This window comes from Acomys russatus, chromosome 1 (genome assembly GCF_903995435.1).
Source record: "Acomys russatus chromosome 1, mAcoRus1.1, whole genome shotgun sequence".
Classification (NCBI taxonomy): domain Eukaryota; kingdom Metazoa; phylum Chordata; class Mammalia; order Rodentia; family Muridae; genus Acomys; species Acomys russatus.
Window position 1 is genome coordinate 66,643,935 of NC_067137.1, and position 19,729 is coordinate 66,663,663.

At 41.7% G+C, this 19,729-nt stretch overlaps 1 protein-coding gene across 1 annotated transcript; it reads left to right on the top strand.

Annotated features, from left to right (window-relative positions):
- The first annotated feature begins 342 nt into the window (after positions 1-342).
- Positions 343-19,157, top strand: Psma6 (proteasome 20S subunit alpha 6). The gene is made up of 7 exons (XM_051146267.1): positions 343-519; positions 7,321-7,415; positions 7,849-7,930; positions 10,428-10,583; positions 12,880-13,058; positions 15,008-15,102; positions 18,936-19,157. The coding sequence occupies exons 1-7, from the start codon at positions 444-446 to the stop codon at positions 18,991-18,993; spliced, it is 741 nt and encodes a 246-aa protein (XP_051002224.1). The 5' UTR covers positions 343-443; the 3' UTR covers positions 18,994-19,157.
- The last annotated feature ends 572 nt before the right edge of the window (positions 19,158-19,729 follow it).

Genomic DNA, 19,729 nt, shown 5'->3' on the forward strand with positions numbered 1-19,729 from the left:
CCCCCAAATCGTAGCATGAGAACGGCGGGTAAAATGAGGTTAGGAAGAACAAAGCCAGATCTCCGGTAAGACAAGATATCAAGTGCATGCGCCAAAACTAACGACAGATGCGTTGGGCATACAGTCTCTTGACGTCACAGATAGACAAATCGCTACTTGAAAACTTCCTCTTTTGGCTCATTTGCTCTCCAGAAAGCCCTAACGGCCGCGACCCAGGACCAGAAGCACGGCAGGGCTCAGCCTGGGGGCGGCCGAGGCCCCGCCCACTCAGAGGCGGTGCTGTGGAACTTCCCCTGGAACCAGAGCGGGTACCGAGAGGCTTACCAGAGCGGAAGCGGCCCGGCCGGTGCTCCGGAAGCAATAACTATAACTTCCGGGAGGGGCTTGTGTGCTGCGTGTGGGTGCTACGGGGTGCAGACTGGGTTTGAAATAGTGGGAACGTCATGTCCCGTGGTTCCAGCGCCGGGTTTGACCGTCACATTACTATTTTCTCTCCCGAGGGACGACTCTACCAAGTAGGTGAGTGAACTAGGGCCGCCCGTGGGACACCCGAATTGCTCTGTCATGCTTCGGCCTGGAGCGAGCAGACGCGGCCCAGGTATAGTGTGGGGCTTAAAGCAGGGCCTGAGTCAGGAAAGGAGAAGATCGAGGTCGGCTTGGGCCTCGGGTTCCCACTCCTGTCTGCAAGCGGACTCTGAGGCAGAAGCCAAAGCCTGGCGGCGCTCTTCAGGGGGCGCCTCGCTATCCAGACACAAAGAACTAAGTTATTGCACTGTAATGCCTGCCCCTGGCTTCCGGGGTGCCCTTAGCTCAGTGGTACGGCCCTTTAATGCAGTTCCTCATGTGGTGACCCCCAACCATTAACTTATTTTCGCTGCTACTACAAACTTGTACTTTTGCCACTGCTATGAGCCTTAATATATATGTCTGTGTTGTTTTGGGGGCTCCAGGCGACCCCTCTGGAAGGGTTTCCATACCCCCAAAGGGGTCGCGACTCACATGTTGAGAACCGCTGCTTAGAGAGTGGTTCCTTAACCATCCAACTAAAATGCACACACATCCTCCTGGGCAGTAATGATTTTTTTAAAAAATGTGGTTGATTTTATACAAGTATGCAAAGCCCTATAGCAGACACTTCTGTTTCTAGGAAAGAAATAATTGTCACTCGTCCCTACTGAAGCCCACACAGCTTAAAGGAAGTGACAGGGAACCAAACGAACAAAAAGCAGACAAATTTACAAGTATTTGCCAAGTTCAAAAGTGCAAAACAAAGGAATAGTAATAAACTGCTCTTGGAGCTGGCACCCAGATGTTAGCCCCCGTCTCTATGAATGCTTCTATAGTTTAAAAGCTGATTCTCAGCCTAGTTGAAGTACATTTAGTCTTTACTGAAGGTAATGTACAGAAAGCTGAACTCGGAATCAGTTACTCTCAGTAACAATAAAATTTGGCAAATTGAAGTCGTGGCAGAGTTAGGTTGAGAATATAGGACAGACTTTGAAGCGCTTGCTATAGAAAACTTAGTGTTAGAAGGGCCTGATATACATCTGGCCCATGATTTTTATTTTTTTGAGTAAGTTTTTTATCTCAGTGTCTTGGCAAGAGGAGTCATACTATGTTGGTTGGAGACCCTAGAGTTGGCCTATAAATGGAGTTCTACAGACCTGTAAATTTTAGAAGGGCCATTAAAGAGGCTGGGCTGCTACATGTTGTATATAATGTGGCTAGGACCGTCATCATATAAGTAATTTGGTAATCTATTTAATTCACCTCATTTGAAAGTGGTGACAAAAGAGGGAATGGTCCTGATGAAGAGTTTCTTTACTGTCCGTGCTTTATTTCTGAGTTTGAAAGAATTTTTCTATGTTGATTATTGTTTGAGGTGTTGATTTGTTTTTTTTTTAAATATTCATTTATTTTTATGTGCATTGGTGTATTGCTGCATCATGTATGTCTGTGTGAGAGTCTCAGATCCACTGGAACTGGAGTTGCAACAGTTATGAGCTGCCATGTGGGTGCTGGAAGTTGAACCGGGGTCCTGTGGAAGGGCAGCAGCCCCGTGTTTTGTGTTAAGTTTGTGAACAGGAAAAGCCACCCTTAGACTTCTTCTGTCTTATTTCTGTACACTGCTTTGTAGAAATTGGCCATAAACCGGTCTTTAGTGCTTCTTAAATTTGGTGAAGAGAAAGGCTGAATATAGTGTCATTTTAGTAGGATTTGGGAGCGAAGATGCAGCGCAAAGCAAATTTAGTATCTAGAGAGTGAGTGTAACTGTTGACAGCGTTCTCTCTGCTACTCAGGCTAGCAGTTAGGCATTGTTAGAAAAAGAAAGTGAAAGAACAGTATGAGCAAGCAGTATAGTGGTGCAGAGTTCAGGGCTTGGAGCCATACCTGGATTAAGGGACCTGTTGTGCTCCATACTAGCTGGCCTGGGCAAATATATAGTCTTTGCTCAAACTCTGTTTGCAGAGCTGGCCTAACATTCCTCCTCTTGTGGTTGTTTTGAGAATGAGGTTGGGCAATGCATTGTATTGCTTAGTGTATGCTGTTAAATGTTGAGCATTTGGTACATAACAGGATGCCTATGATTCTTTGACTTTAAAACATTCTGTTAAATTAGTCTCTCTAACTAAAGAATCCCTTTCTTTGAGTCCATCTTGCTTAGTTTCCTAGTGAAATATATGTGTCTATTCACAATATTGTAAATGCTGTGTATTAGGCTAAACTTCAGACTCACCCAAAGACGCAGCATCTAAGAACTATAAAAATGAAAATTGTTAACCTACACAGTTGTAGACTAATATAACAAGATGGAATGATGATAAGGGAAGTAAGTATTAATAGAATAATATCCCTAATTTGCTAGAGTTTAAGACTCAGAGATGCTATAAGGGGTTTGGGGTGGGGCTCAGTGGTAGTGGTTTTTTTTTTTAGCATGCCTAAACATCTACATTTAATTCCCAACACCAAATTAGTCTAGCAGTTATCAAGTCATAAATTTAAATTATGGTATACTAAGCATAATTATAAATATTGTCTGTAATTTTAACAGAAGCAGTTGGTAGACTTTTTTGTTTGTTTGTTTGTTTTGGGTTTTTTTGTTTTTCACAACAGGGTCTCTCTCTGTGTTAGCCTTGGCTGTCCTGGACTCCCTCTGTAGACCAGGCTGGCCTCGAACTCATAGCAATCCACCTGTCTCTGCCTCCCAAGTGCTGGAACTAAAGATGTGTGCCACCACGCCCGGCTGGTAGACTTTTAAAGAAATAACTCTGGTAACTTGATTTTTTTTTTTCTTTAGACCTTAAGATAATAGTTTTTTAAATTGCATTTTATTTATTTTGTGTGTACAGGAGTCAGAGGACCAGTCTCAGGAGTCAAGGTATCCTGCTTGCTAGCAGGTGCCTTTACCCACTGAACCAGTGTCTGGCCCTGAACTACCCCACGTCTCCACACTCCACTGTCTGTGTCTGTCTCTTTGCCTGCCTGCTTGTCTACTGCCCAGCATGGGTGCTGGGAACTGAACTCAGGTTCTCTGCAAGAGCAATACACTCTTAACGCCTGAGCCATCTCTCTAGCCTCTGAAAAAAATTTTAACGTGTATGCACATTGTGTTTGTGTACAAGCATGTGTTAGGAGTTATAGAGCATATAGGTTTACAGTTCAGTTCTTAAAAATTATGTTGTGTTGTCTGTGTATGTGTTTGGGTGTTCATGTGCATATGTGTACATTTGTGTATGTTGGTCAAAGGGAGCTTGCGGGAGTTGGTTCTCTCCACCATGTGAGTCTCAGGAACATAATTCAGGTTGCCCTGCTTAGCCTTTACTCAATGAGCCATCTCTCTGGCACTGAAATGTCTTTTCTTTTCTTTTTTTTGTTTTGTTTTGTTTTTGTTTTTCAAGACAGGGTTTCTCTGGGTAGCCTTGGCTGTCCTGAACTCGATTTGTAGACCAGGCTGGCCTCGAACTCACAGCGATCCGCCTGCCTCTGCCTCCGGAGTGCTGGGATTAAAGGCGTGCACCACCACGCCCGGCGAAATGTCTTTTCTTAATGTATGTATACAAATTGTATTTGTGCAGGCATGTATTAAGAACTATAGCGCTCCTTGGTTTAAATTTTAATTTTAAGGTTTGGGGTATAGCTCAGTGGTTATAGCACACAAGAAAAAGATAAGGTGAAGTCCAGAGGAAGAGAGAGGAGAGTGTTAATTATATGTATGTACATACATAAATGTCTACACCAGAATATTTTTTAAAGGTTATTTATTTACCATTATGGATTCAGTGCTCTGCCTGCATGTACACCTGCAGGCCAGAAGAAGGCATCAGATCACATTATAGATGGTTGTGAGCCACCATTGTGGTTGCTGGGAATTGAACTCAGGACCTCTGGAAAAACAGTCAGTGCCCTTAACCTCTGAGCCATCTCTCCAGCCCAACCAACACTTATATTTTCAAATCTCATATTCTCCTCCTGTGCCAACACTAAGATTACTAATGATCCCACTTTTGAAGATCACTATTTTAAGAAACAAATATTAGCAAGTTGTGTGAAATTATTATGTAGCCTTCAAACTTAGGGAAACAAAAGAACATCGGGGCGGGGGTGTTTGAGACAGGGTTTCTTTGTATAACAGCCCTGGCCATCCTGGAACTCGCTTTATAGAACAGACAGGGTTTCTCTGTGTAGCCTTGGCTGTCCTGGACTTGCTTTGTAGACCAGGCTGACCTCGAACTCACAGAGATCTGCCTGCCTCTGCCTCCTGAGTGCTGGGATTAAACGCATGCGGCACCATGCCCAGCACTTCTGTTTTTTTAATAACCAAGATTTACAGACTATTTGGATCTTTTCATTTTTATTTGCCATCTTCTGTTTATCTAAGAAGAGGAGAGCCAGGCATGGTGGCGCATGCCTTTAATCCCAGCACTCCAGAGGCAGATGCAGGCAGATCCCTGTGAGTTTGAGGCCAGCCTGGTCTACAAAGTGAGTCAAAGACAGCCAGGGCTACACAGAGAAACCCTCTCTCCAAAAAAAAAAAAAAAAAAAAAAAAAAAAGAAAGAAAGAAAGAAAGAAAGAAAGAAGAAGAGGAGGAGGAGGAGGAAGAAATATAGCCCCAAACTCAATGTAACATTTTTAACAAAAGTGTGGGCAGAGAGTCTCCCGTTGCTCTGCTAATTAGTAACACCTCAAAGTCCTTCATCTGAAAGAGTCTGTGCTTCTCTGCTGTTTGCTGGCTTTGCAGTGAGAGCTGTTTACACTGAGCCATTCATTACTTGGTATTGTTTGCTTGTTCTGAACTTTTGTTGTAGTAGACATAGTACCTTTTATAGTAAAAGACAAAGAAATGGTAGGAATTGTAGGAAATAAACAAATTGTAAGAAATTACTATAGGAGAAATCCTTATATTCAATCCTTATATTACTGACACCGTAGTTTTCAAGCAAGGAAGGAATTTATATCTTATTTTTTAAGATCTTGGGGTTTTTTTGTTTTGTTTTGGTCTGGCAGTAGTTGTGCATGCCTTTGATCTCAGCACTCGGGAGACAGAGGCAGGTGGATCTCTGAGTTCAAGGCCAGCCTGGTCTACAAAGTGAGTCTAGGATGGCCAGGGCTGTTACACAGAGAAACCCTATCTTGAAAAACAAAACAAAAACAAAAGAAAGAAAGCAAGAAAAAATATTATCTTTTGTATTTTCTGTATTAACACAGAAGGTGATAGTCTTATTTCTAATCTTATCTCCTGAGAGATAGTCATTGTCAAATAAACTATATAATATGAAAGTAGTTTATGTTTGGCTTCTATCTTGATACCAGTTTTTTAAAACCAGAGAATGCATTGACAGTAGCTAGAAGTACACATTTTTGAGTTTTGTTTTGTTTTTGTGTTTTGTTTTTTGAGACAGGGTTTCCCTGTGTAACAGCCCTGGCTGTCCTGGAACTCAATCTGTAAACTAGGCTGGCCTTGAACTCACAGAGTCTGCCTGCCTCAGCCTCCCAAGTGTGCTACCATAGTCCAGCCTTTTTTGTTTTGTTTTGGGGCCATGTGTTTATTATAAGTTACAAAAAATTGCAGTGTTTTCTTTCCACTGTTTGAGACAGGTTCTCATTATGTAGCCCTGGCTGGCCTGGACTGTGCTGGGATTAAACTTCAACTGGTAGACAAAATATCCATGGGAGATCCAAAAGCAATTAAAGCTGTGTGTGTGGTTAGTTATTGCCCACACAACAGAAGTATTAAATCTTTTTTTCTTCTTCTGTTTTTGGTTTGACACATGAGCCTATTTCCCTTTCCTTATACCTACTGCATAGCAGCCATAATTACCACACATAGACCTAAAGCCTCCTTTCTGACTACTTTTTGTGTCATAAGGTCATCTTTCTTTCTTTTTTTAAGATTTATTTTCTGAGTGCTCTATCTGCACATGCACCTGCTCACCAGATGAGGGCATTGAATCCCATTATAGATGGTTGTGAGCCACCATGTGGGTGCTGAGAATTGAGCTCTGAACTTCTGGAAAAGCAGCCAGTACTCTTAGCCACTGAGCCATTTCTTCAGCCCAAGTATTAAATCTTTAAAGCATCTAACTTTGACCTAGGAAAACCAGGCTTGGTTGAAATAGTGCCCATAAAACAACTTTGAAGCCGGGTGTGGTGGCGCATGCCTTCAATCACAGCTCGGGAGGCAGAGGCAGGCGGATTGCTGTGAGTTCAAGGGCAGCCAAGGTTACAAAGAGTAACCCTGTCTCAAAAAAACTTTGAAAATGATGAAATATTAAGATCTGCTGTGATTAAATTAGAGTAAAACATTGGTACTTGAACCTAATGAAAATTCAGTAAAATGGGAAGAAATTGAGCTGGTTTGACTGGTTTATTGGCATTTTTATTATTTTGACTTTACTTCCCTTGGTTGGCATTCCACATTCATATAGCTTGACCTCGTTATTTTAATGACAGTATATTAATTCCATTGTAAGAATCTATGATAAATTATCTCATGTTAGCAGACATGGTGTTACATGCTTTCAGTCCCAGCACTCGAGGTCCAGGCCAGCCAGAGCTACATAATGAGATCCTGTCTCAAAAATGGAAAGAAAATTATTCTTTTTTCCCCCCTTTTTTAAAGACAGTCTCTTGTATCTCAGGCTGACCTCCCTGATTCTCCTGTCTCCGTCTGTCAGATGCTAACTTCTAGCCACCACACTCAGATTGATCCAGTATTTTGTGCATAAGCCAGCACTCTACCAACTGAGCTACATCCTCAGCCCCTATTCTACCTTAAAAAAAAAAAAGTCCCAAAACAACAATCTGTTTTGTTTTTCCAGAGTATGCTTTTAAGGCTATTAACCAGGGTGGACTCACATCTGTCGCCGTCAGAGGAAAGGACTGTGCAGTTATTGTCACACAGAAGAAAGTACCCGTAAGTAATACCGCCAGGTATCCAGTTGCTACAGAACAAATGTAAGGGTCTTTTGTGGGTTTGAACAGGTTCACAGCAGCGCTGCTTTTGTCTTGACTCGGCCTTTTAACTAATCACTCAAGGGGCACTGTGCAACTAGCTAGCTATAGATGGTGTGCATGAGGAAACAGAAGTGACACATTAAACTCTCTATAATATAAAAAGAAATGGAAGGATACTTCTAAGTCCTTTGTCGTCTGGGACTGTTTGGTTCATCTACAGAAAGCATCTCCCTCTTTTAAAAGATTGATTTAACTGTAAATTGAACAGAACATACATGTCTCATAACTATTTTACAGTATGTTGTTATAGTTCCATACTGTTGGGTTTTTATAACCGCACGGAGGCCTGTTTACTTTAAAATGAAATGGTCATGATTTATTTTGTTCATTAGGACAAATTACTGGATTCCAGCACGGTAACTCACTTGTTCAAGATAACTGAAAACATTGGCTGTGTGATGACGGGAATGACAGGTATTGGCAACTAGTCCTGAAAACAAGCCTGATGTATTTCCTTCTGAATTCTTTTGTATTTGTATTTGTGTATTTGTTTTTGCATTTATTTATTGATGTACACTATGTAGTGCAAAATGCATAGCAAAGCCTTTGTATCTGGCTTTGAGTGATATGTTTCAGCAACATGAGGTCAATCAATTGAGGCTGAGAAATTGTTTTGAGAGTGTTTGAACCTTGAATAAATGTTGTCTCTGCTGAGAATCTGCGCTTGGTGTTATGTGGAAGCTTGCAGCGGCACCGGCTGTGGTCCTAAGACACTCCTGGCAAATGTGGAGTTATTACTTTTGATTATGGTTAGCCATGGTCAAAGGGACTGAGATTTGTGTGGGTTGTTTGCTCTCACGGGCAGCAAGGGTGAGATAACTTTGGTAATTGGAACCTTTCCCAGCCCTAATTAACCTTGTATAATGTTTGAATAAAGTAACTGGAGTGAGCTAGCCAGATGTCAGTATCTTTTAATAAGGCTGAGCCCCACTGCTCCTCCAAAAATTAAGGCTTAGCATCTCGGTGAGCTTCATTCTCTACTGTGGCATCTATGACCAAATCAGTCAACAATAATGTGTGTGGGAGGGGCGCACTTTGTCATGGCATGTGTGAAGTCAGAGGGCAACCTGTGGAAGTTGGCTTTCTCTACCCTATGGGTTCTACAGATGGGGCTCAGGTCATCAGACTTAGCAGACACCTTTACTTGCCAGCCCTGATTTTTGTGCTTTAAAGATCCCTTGGTGCCTGGTTTTGGGGTGTTATTAATAGATTCACTGTCTTCCAAGGTTAGTATTAATTGTATAAGTGTGCTCACTTGTACATGTGTTTATGGAGGCCAGAGGTTGATTTCCGGTGTTTTCTCCTATCACTCTCTACCTTATTTTTTGAGATTATTTCTCTCCCCAAATCTGGATCTCTCTGTTTCAACCAAACTGTCTAGCTAACAAGCCCCCAGGATCATCTTCCTTTTTCTAACACACACACACACACACACACCCGCCCCAGGGTTACACACACACCCGCCCCAGGGTTACAGGTGCATGCCTTTTACAAGACTACTAGGGATCCCAACTTTGGTTTTTGGGTTTGTTTGTTTGAGATAGGGTCTGGAACTCACTGTGTAGACCAGGCTGGTCTCATAGAGATCTTCCTGCATTCTGAATGCTAGGACTAAAGGTGTTTGTTACCATGCCTGTTTGATTAGTTGGGTTTTTAAGACAGCATCTTGCAGTATAGCTCAGGCTAGTGTCAGATTCAGTAATCACCCTGCCTCAGCCTACTGAGTGCTGGGATTACAGGAATGGACTCGCCATTTCTGGTTTGTGAGCTGTTTTGAAATCCTAAGTAATAGAGTTAGGGCTCTCTGCCGCTAGTAGGGAATCTGGAGCCCTCACAGATACCGTATTTCAGCTGTGGTTAGTAATTTAAATAGATGTAAACAATCACTCTTTCTCAGATCTAGTTATGACTACTTAGGAGTGAGAATTTCTGTAAAACTTACTTTGGCTTTCAATTTTCTGAATTCAAGGAAAATTCACATCTAAAATGCTAAAATGAAGAGGTTATTCCCTCTCCTTAAAATATGTTTTAGGAGGCTAGAGAGATGATTCAAGGATTAGTAGCCCTTGCTGCTGCAGAGGACCAAAATTCAATCCCAGCCCCCACATAGCAGCTCATAACCCCCTGTCTATGATCTCTTCTGGCTTCTGGAGGCACTTGGCACATATATGGTACACATGTATACAGGCAAATGCTCGTATACATAGAAGTATTCGTTATTAGTTTTCTAATAACTTTCAAAGAATGTACTTTTTAAAAAAAAGTTTCATAAGAAATACTATCTGTTTGTTATTTATTTTTGGTTTTTCAAGACAGGATTTTCCTGTGTAGCCCTGGCTGTCCTGGAACTCTTTTGGTAGACCAGGCTGGCCTTGAACTCAGATCCACCTGCCTCTGCCTCCCGAGTTCTGGCATTAAAGGCTTGTACCACCCTGGCCCAGCCATGATTAGACATTTTTTATTATTACATTTATTTGTTCACATATGTGCCATGAAGCATATGTAGAGGTCAGAGGACAGGCTGTGGGAGTTGTTTCTCTTCTTGCACACTGGGTCCTGGGGATCAAACTCAAACCATCAGGTTTGGTGGCAAGCCCCTTTATCAGCTAAGCCATTGTGCCAGCCCAAACTACTAGATTCTTCTAGAAACTATTTTGACAGCTGGTGAAGGACTTGGTGCAAAAGAGCAATAGGGTATAAACATTTAGCTCCATGTTTTAATCTCTTTCTTTTCTTACATGTACTCCATGCCAAGTAAGTCCGTGTTCATTATCACAAGAAAAAGCCACAGAGGACTTTTATGCATAACTTGTATTTGAAATAAACATAGATATCTGTGGTAGAGAAATGGCTTTCAAGTTCATTCTGATTCTAAAGTGGTAACTCTTTGGTGTTTTGTTGATCTTTTAAGCTGACAGCAGATCCCAGGTACAGAGGGCACGCTATGAGGCAGCTAATTGGAAATACAAATATGGCTATGAGATTCCTGTGGACATGCTATGTAAAAGAATCGCTGATATTTCTCAAGTCTACACACAGAATGCTGAAATGAGGCCTCTAGGTTGTTGTAAGTATGCTCAGAAATCTTCTAAAGAATTGAGTTGTAACTGTCTTTAGAGAACTTGTATAAAGAAACTGAGGCCATACTTGAGTTCTCAGCATGTAGTTTGAAATTACAGCTTTGAGTTCTGTTCTTTTGTTTTGTTTTGTTTTGTTTTTTCAATTAAAATATTTCTGTTTAGGATATGTGATCTGAAGGTCCCGCTTTATTAGGCTATGGTAATGGGGTTCTGCTATAACTCAGGTTATTAATTCTGTGAAGTTTTAGTAGGCATTTTAACAGTGTCAGTGCTACTTTTGATCATGGGGTAAAGAACTGGGATAACATCTAGACTTATGGTTTCTTTCTTTCTCTGTTTTTGTTTTTTTGAGATAATGTTTCTCTCTGTCCTGGAACTCAGAGATCTGCCTGCCTCTGCCTCCCGAATGCTAGGGTTAAAAGCATCTGTCTGGCATTGTATTTGTTTCTGACATCATTCATTAATGAAAATTCAACGTTCGAGTCCCCTGGCCTTTATCCCTTCCCTCTCTCTTTCTCTCTCCTTTCTCCTCTCTCCTCTCTTTTCTTCTTCTCCTTCTTCTCCTCTTCTTCTTCCTCTTCCTCCTCCTTCCTCCCCTTCTTCTTCTCTCATTGTATGTATACAGTTCCACCTGCATGTAGCCTGCATGCCAGAGAGAGCACTGGGTGATGGTTGTGATCCACCATGTGATAGCTGGGAATTGAACTCAAGACCTTTGAAAGGGCACCCAATATTCTTAACTCTGAGCTATCTCTCCAGTCTGACCTTTCTTTTTTTGAGGTGCTGGGGCTCACAGCCAGGGCAGTATTTGCTGGGCAATTGCTCTACCACCGTCACAGGTCTTACTCAGAGAATTAAATATATTTCTTTTTTGCAGATGACTCAGTTGACCTCTTAAACATTACTTCTCCTTTGACCCCTTTTCTTTCTTTCTTTTTTTCTTTTTGGTTTTTCCAGACAGGTTTCTCTCTGTAGCCCTGGCTCTCTTGGGCTCATTTGTAGACCAGTCTGGCCTCAAACTCACAGAGATCTGCCTATCTCTGCCTTCCTGAGTGCTGGGATTATAGGCGTGCGCCACCGTGCCTGACTCTCTTATTTTCGTAATGTGTGATGTTTGCCTGCACCACACGTGTACCTGGTGCCTGTGGAAGTTAGAAGAGTATCAGGTCCTAGAGCTAGAGTTAAGATGGCTGAGCCCGATCCTCTGGAAGAGCAACCAGGGTTGTTTAACTGCTCGGCCGTCTCACCAGCCCCTGATTCATTATCATCCACTCCATACTCGTAGAGTCCTGCTGAGTAGCTCAAGCTTCCCTCAAATTTGTGATCCCCCTGTCTCAGCCTCCCAAGTGCTAGCTTACAGGTATGGTGGCACCTAGTGCTCTTTTCTGCTCAGTTTCTTTTGTTCGTGTTCCTCTATTGGTCCTTTAAATGTTGTCACTTATTAGGCTTTACTCGTGGGCCTTCCCTTTCTCCTTTGTAGTCTGGTTAATGTCAGCCCATGAGTGGCTGCACGTACTACCTTACCTCTATGCTAGTCGCTCCCCTGGTGTCTCACCCCAGCCCCTCTCATCTCAGACACTTGCGTCATCACTGTTGTCCATGCACCCTCTCCTTCTCTTAGTAGTCTTAGTCTGCTCTCCCTGGTCATCCGATTAAGCCATCAAGTTTTCTGCTTCAGAGGATCTATTCCCTCTTTTCCTGTCACTTTCTCATTGTCTTATTGCCACTATTTCCTACCTAACTTATTTATTTCTTCTGTCATTTCTTTTTCTAATCTGTCCTCTGTATTCAGGAATTATTCTAAAAATGAATTTTGATTGTTACAGCAGAGAAAGAGGGATCCAAGGAGACTAGTGGTGGGATGGACGTTGGTCTTCTTGATGAAACTTTTAAATATGTTCAATAAAAAACTGAACCTAGCCAGGCATTAATCCAGCACTTGGGAGGCAGAGGCAGGCAGATCGCTGTGAGTTCAAGGCCAACCTGGTCTACAAAGCAAGTCCAGGACAGTTAAAGCTACACAGAGAAACCCTATCTCAAAAAACCAAAAAAAAAGCTGAACCTATTTAAAACAACAACCTGATATATCCTTTGTCAAAACAGAAACTTACCTGTTTTCTAATCTATTATTGGTAATAAAGCTACATTTTAACAGTTTTAGGAAAACAAATAAGCTTAAAATTAATGATCAAAATAATGATTAACAACAAACTATATGACAACACCAAGAAAGGAAAATCTTTGCAGGACGGTGTAACATTTAACTGGAGCCTTTCTTTTTAGGTATGATTTTAATTGGTATAGATGAAGAACAAGGCCCTCAAGTGTACAAGTGTGACCCTGCAGGCTACTACTGTGGCTTTAAGGCCACTGCAGCAGGAGTTAAACAAACAGAGTCAACCAGCTTCCTTGAAAAAAAAGTGAAGAAGAAATTTGATTGGACATTTGAACAAACAGTGGAAGTAAGTTTGCCAAAAGGAGCTGTCCTTTCTTTATTGTTCTGGGGGAGTGAGCATCAGTGTGTTATTGATGGTCTATGAAAGCTATTTTGCAATGATGTTACAAGATCCAAGATAGTTAGTTTAGTAAAGGTAGAATTGATATCATTCAGCTCACATGGGGGGAGATGGGGCCTGTGTTTATTTATTTCATTTCAATCTTAATATATGTGAAACAATATTCAACAAACACAAAATAGAAAAATAAGAATTAACATTAGACTCTAAGATTGGCATGGTTCCTAAGATTAATAGACTCTAATTGGGTTTAAACTTTGTGGATAACGAAAGTAAAAACACCTAAGATTTGGTAATATTGTTTTGTTTTGTTAACATTTGTTTTGGAGCTACACAGAGAAACCCTGTCTCAAAAAAAAAAAAAAAAAACCAAAAAAACAAAAGGCAAAAAACTGAAAGCCATTTGTTTTTGTGTGTGTACGTGCATGTGTGTCTGCATCTGCATGACCTCATGGAAGCAAAGACCAATTTGCAGGAGTCAGTTCTTCTTTACCACAAAGGTTCCAGGGAGTGAACCCAAATTGTTAGGTTTGGCAGCAAGCACCTTTACCCACTGAGCTATCTTACTGATCCAGTAATAATTATTTTCATGGTCCTAAATAAAAGCAGCTAGTTCTTGGAACAGATTGTTTCCTAGTAAAAGAATATGCACAGAGGGCTGGAAAGAGCTCTTGGAAGTGCAGGGATCTCAGTTCAGTCCCCAGAACCTACATTGCAAACAAGTAAACCCTATTTATTGTGCCATGTGTTGGTCGTAGATAGCTTTGCCAGCCAGCCAACTAGGTGGCTAGTTCAGGCCAGTGAGAAACCCTCTTGACATCTACACCCACATACACTTTTTTTTTTACTTTTTAAAGCTGGATATGATGGTGCCCACCTGTAATCCCAGTATGAGGGAGGCAGAGGCAAGAGGATCACTGTAAGTTTGATGCCAGCCTGGTCTACATAGTGAGTTCCAGGCCAGTCAGGGCTATAAAGCAAGGCCTTTTCTCAAAACAGAGAGACTTACAATTGTTTAATAATTTATCTATTGAAAGAAAATAAGTTAGTTCTGATCTAAAAGATAGAATGGTATGCCTTCTTTAAATGTTTCTTAAATTGCCAAGCAAGGTGGCACATATAGGGGCTACACAGAGAAACCCTGTCTATAAAAACAAACAAAACTTTTAAAAATTATAATTTATAGTTATGTTAATCACATCTGATATAAAACCATTTAGAACTTTTTTTTGTCAAGGGGGGTTTGAGGCAGGATTTCTCTGTATAGCTCTAGCTGTTCTGGAACTCACTCTGTAGACCAGGCTGGCCTTGAACTCATAGAGGCCTGCCTGCCTCTCCTTCACAAGTGCTGAGATTAAATGCTTATGTCACCATGCCAGAGCATTCTTCATTTGCCATGACCACAAACATTTTAAAGGTGCAGTCATCAATCTGAATGATTTTTGTTTCTTTCACATCAGGTGCTAAACAGTTTTGCTTATATTGGTCATCAAGCAGATGAAATTTTGATTGGTTGATTGATTACTTATTTATTCAATTTATTTGAGGCATGTTTTCTCTGTGTAGCCCTACCTATCCTTGAACTCACTCTGTAGACCAGTCTGGCTTCAAACTCAGGTCTGCCTGCCTCTGCCTCCCAAGTGCTGAGATTAAAGGTGTGCACCACTATACTGGGCTGCAAATAAGGTTTTATGTACTCCGTCTATTTTGTTTGATAAGCTCCTTTAATTTGTGGCTATTTAATAGAAGCAAGTTTATGTAAGCAGCTTGATAGTAACATGCCTATAGGACTGTGTCGCTGGAACGCAAGTATCTTGTGGTGTTATTAATAAGCTTGGGGTGGGGCATGTTGGTAGCTGGGAAGCATTGTGTTTTAATGTTGAAATTCTTTTCAGACTGCAATTACATGCCTGTCTACTGTTCTGTCGATTGATTTCAAACCTTCAGAAATAGAAGTTGGAGTAGTTACAGTTGAAAATCCTAAATTCAGGTGAGTTACATTTTCAGCTATGTATTAAATATTAGACTAAAAAGCTAGAGACATTAGGGTTCCTTCGTGCTAGTGTGTGTGTGTGTGTGTGTGTGTGTGTGTGTTGATGTGATGGTGAAATATGAATCTCTTTTTCCTCCCAGTATCTGAGGGATCGATTTCAAAACGTCTTGGAAATGTTGGTACATACTTGTCATTCCAGCACTGTGGAGGCTGAGGCAGAGGGATCGATCATAAATTCAAAGGCCAGCCTGGCTCATCACAAAAGAAACCTTGTCTTTAAAGTCATGGCTTTGATCCCTAGCACTGTAAAAACAGCTTTATTTAGAAGTCTCTTAAAACAGAGGCAAGCCGGGCGTGGTGGTGCACGCCTTTAATCCCAGCACTCGGGAGGCAGAGGCAGGCGGATCTCTGAGTTCAAGGCCAGCCTGGTGTACAAAGTGAGTCCAGGACAGCCAAGGCTACACAGAGAAACCCTGTTTCGAAAAACAAGGAAAAAAAAAACAGAGGCAAGTTTTCTCTCTCTTCCAGGTAACTTTATATCTAACACCAAAGATGACACACAAAAAATAACCTTTATACAAGAAGTGAAATGGTCAGGCAAGCGCATGGTCAAGTACTGGCCTGGAGTGCACACTGCCCCGGGCTTGATCCCTGATAGTAAAACACATTAGTAGACCAACAAGTGGGGTGGACTTCAGTCTTCTGTTTTTTCAGTTTAAAGCCAGTAGAAACCATTCCAAAGTAGTCATTTTCAGGTGGAACTTTGGTTATTCACTGGGTAAGGGAGCTTCAGAGGGCAGTATGAAACTCTAATACACAGCTGCTTGCATTTCTTACTCAGCACATCAGCTCACATGATCCAAGTGTACTGGTTGCTTACATCAGCCAGCTCATCCCCTTAGCAGTCTGTCAGGTGGCTTGTCCACTGTGGACTAGGATGCCTTTGTGATCACTGAACACCACTAAGAGCTGCTAAGGTTTTACCCTCTGAGTGTGCCTCCTCTTAGACTAGGTCCATGGGCGTTGTTGGAGAATTGGTAAACTAAGTTTCAAGCCTTGAAGAGTTAGTTCCTCAGTGGCGTGTATGTTTTGTTTTGTAACACTGCCTTGGGATGTAGGCCAAACTAGACTTGAACTTTAGATCATCCTCCCTCGGCCTCCTACATGCTTGGATTGTAGTCTCCCATACAGACTTCTGTAGTATGTATGTCTTCCCCTTCAGATTTGCTTTCTTGGTTGCCTGCAGGTGATATAAACAGGAAGATTTGCATCTATCCTATAATTGTTTTCTATACAAAAAAGTTTCCCTTTTTTGTTGTTTTGTTTCTTTTTGAGTCAGGGCTGACCTCAGTCCCCAGAACTGGGATTATAGACTGTCACACCTATCTGACCTTTTTTTTTTTTTAAGCACTGAAATTCCAACATGCACTTTACTTTCTTATCTCTTATGAAATCTTTTTACTACATCTGAATGTTATTTGCATCTTATTTTTAAATTAAACAAGAAACCAAGTATCTGTGTAAGCAAACCATTGTAGCTGGGCCTTGTACACCAGACTACAATCTCAACTGTTGGACAGTTGAGGCAGGAATATAGGTTCAAGGTCAACTCTGAGAACATAGTAAAACATGTCTCAAAATAAAAACTTTTGTTATTTTAAAACAGACATTCTTTGTGAAACCTTGGCTGTCCTAGAACTAGCTCTGTATACCAGTCTAGTGGAAAACTCACAGAGATCCTCCTTGCCTCTGTCTCTTGAGATGAAAATGTTTTTTAAAAGGCTGAGAATATAACTAGTGTGAGAGTGCTTGCCAGCAGCAGAAAACCTCTAGATTCAATCCTAGTACTGGGGGTGGGGTGGGGGGAGGAGGGAAGCTTGTATTATTTCTAAATTATGGTATAGTAAGTGTACTTGAGTAATAACAAATATATAGGGAGCTGGAGAGATGGCTCAGAGGTTAGGAGCACTGACCGCTCTTCCAAAGGTCCTGAGTTCAATTCCCAGCAACCACATGTTGGCTCACAACCATCTATAATGTGATCTGATGCCCTCTTCTGGCTTGAAGGCACACATGCAGGCAAAAGTTTAGTAGTGAAGTCTTGTGGTCACACATCTATAATTCCAGATCTTGGAAATTAGAGACAGGAGTATCAGAAGTTCATGGTCATTGTTGGCTACATAATAGGATCCAGGCCAGCCTGGGCTACCTAAGTCTAAGACCTTGTCTCAAAGCAGCAAACAGAATCCCAGCAGTGACAGGTCACGTAAACAGTGTTGCCAAGCAACTGATTCCTTAAAGGTAGCAGTTCTCAGCTGTGGGTTGCAACCCCCTTTACAGGGGTCATTTGAGACCATTGGAAGCCACAGATGTTATAATTCATAACAGTAGCAAAAGTATAGTGACGAACTAGCAACAAAAGTCATTTTGTGGCCAGGTGTAGTGGCATACGCCTTTAATCCCAGCACTTGGGAAGCAGAAGCAGGCAGATTGCTATGAGATGGAGGCCAGCCTGGTCTACAAAGTGAGTCCAGGACAGTCAAGGATACACAGAAAGACTCTGTCTCAAAAAAACCAAAAATACATTTTTTGGTTGGAGGTCACCACAACATGAGCGCCTGTATTAAAGGGTCATAGCATAGGAAGGTTGAGAACCTCTGATTTAAGACAAACATTTAGAAAATATGTGTTCTAGCTGGGCGTAGTGGCGCATGCCTTTAATCTCAGCACTGGGGAGGCAGAGGCAAGTGGATCACTGTGAGTTCGAGGCCAGCCTGGTCTACAAAGCGAGTCCAGGACAGCCAAGGCTACACAGAGAAACCCTGTCTCAAAAAACAAACAAACAAACAAACAAAATCAAGAAAATAATGTGTTCTACATGGAGTATCTTCTGGTGGGTGGATTGTAAATAGTGCTATAACTTTATTTCATGGATAGTTTCTGAATCCAAGCAGGTTTTTTGTTGGTTTGGTTGTTTGGTTGTTGGTTTGGGGCATATGTATGTGCTTCTGTATGTTTTGTACATTCACATGTGTTTACAGAGGCCTCAGTGGGATGGTGTCCTCCATCTTCACACTGAAGGAGCGTCTCTCACGTGCGTGCTGACTCAGCCAGTTTATTTAGCCAGCTTCCTTCTGAGCTCTGGGGTCTCAGACAGACCTCCATGCCTGCCCACGCTAGGATCAAAGCTCCGATCCTCATGCTTGTGCAGAAAGGGCTTCATTCGTTGTGCTGTCTCCTCAGCTCTGCTGCACACAACAGTTTTTAAAATTGGCTTAGGTTTCTCATCGCTCAGTTATTTTAAGTTGTATTAGATTTTTGGTTTTTGAGACAGGGTTTCTCTGTGTAGCAGCCCTGGCTGTCCTGGGACTCACTCTGTAGTTCAGGCTGGCCTTAAACTCAGATCTGCCTGCCTCTGCCTCCTGAGTGCTGGGATTAAAGGCGTGTGCCACCACACCTGGCTTAAGTTGTATTAGATTTTTAAGGCATTGACACCTAAACTAAATTGAACACATTTTGTGTAACTTAGCTTTATATTCAGTTGAAATGTTTTCAACCTTACCTGCAATTAAATGCTGGATCTAATATCAAAGATCACTTCTATCTATAGATGAAATTGTCTGGGAGTTCCTGCAATATAGCCATAGGGAAGAGTCGTGGGTGTATAGACTTAATTAATTATAAATAGGTATTTCCTGAAGTTAGTTGATCCCTATATGGGAGTTTGTTATACTATCTTTTCTATGTTTGAATTTTTTCATAATAAAATACATTTTAAAGTAAGCAGTTGTGTGTTTTTTTTTTTTTTTTTTTTACCTTTTGCCTTTTAGGATTCTTACAGAAGCTGAGATTGATGCTCACCTTGTTGCTCTAGCAGAGAGAGACTGAACGTTGTCCTCAGTTTTCCAAATTCATGATGCCACTTGCCTGTGTGTTTGGTAACAACAAACCAACATGATAGAGGCCCCTGGATTGAAGATGGAACGTCTCCCACTCCTCCTGCCGTGTAAATGGCTAGGACTCTGTATAAATAAAAACAGTGCTTTTGGAAATAGTTGTGTCCTGCCCTTTTTTACCCTCTGGTTTTAAGTATGAGCCTGAGACCAGTAAGTGTTCACCATCTTCATGTCACCTTTAGCCATTTTTTTTACAGAATACACATCATATTTCTTTTTGGAACATAGGCCTCAATTCAGACTACTGACTTGGCACAACAAGTCAACTCAGACTCGGGAGCCGACTAGAACGATCTGACTATGAGTTGCCATGTGAGGCGGGCTTATTAGCACTCCTTGTTCCCGTGGAGCATTTCTAAGCTCAGTTCCCTGGAGACTTTCTACTAAAAGATGCTCTGACTGGGCGTCCGACTGAGTTACTTACTTTGCTCCTGGCCTTTGAACCCAGCATAGCACACTGCCATTGCTCTGCTGGACTGCACCACCAGCTGTCCTTTTAGTGGTTTAATCTGTGTCTAAGAAGTGTATATCTGTTTTACTTTGGGGTTTGGCTTGGCTTTTTTTGAGACAAGATCTCTAACTGGCCTGAAATTCACTGTATAGACCAGGCTGTCCTCAACAGAACTTAACCTGCCTCTGCCTCCTGAGTGGGAGAACTAAGTGTGTGC

What these genes read in the sequence shown, in the direction of transcription:
- Psma6 (XM_051146267.1), top strand. Translation starts at nt 444, where the DNA reads ATGTCCCGTGGTTCCAGCGCCGGGTTTGACCGTCACATTACTATTTTC. An exon ending in CATTTGAACAAACAGTGGAA is followed by an intron (nt 13,059 to 15,007) that starts GTAAGTTTGCCA and finishes AATTCTTTTCAG; the next exon opens with ACTGCAATTACATGCCTGTC. An exon ending in GTTGAAAATCCTAAATTCAG is followed by an intron (nt 15,103 to 18,935) that starts GTGAGTTACATT and finishes TTTGCCTTTTAG; the next exon opens with GATTCTTACAGAAGCTGAGA.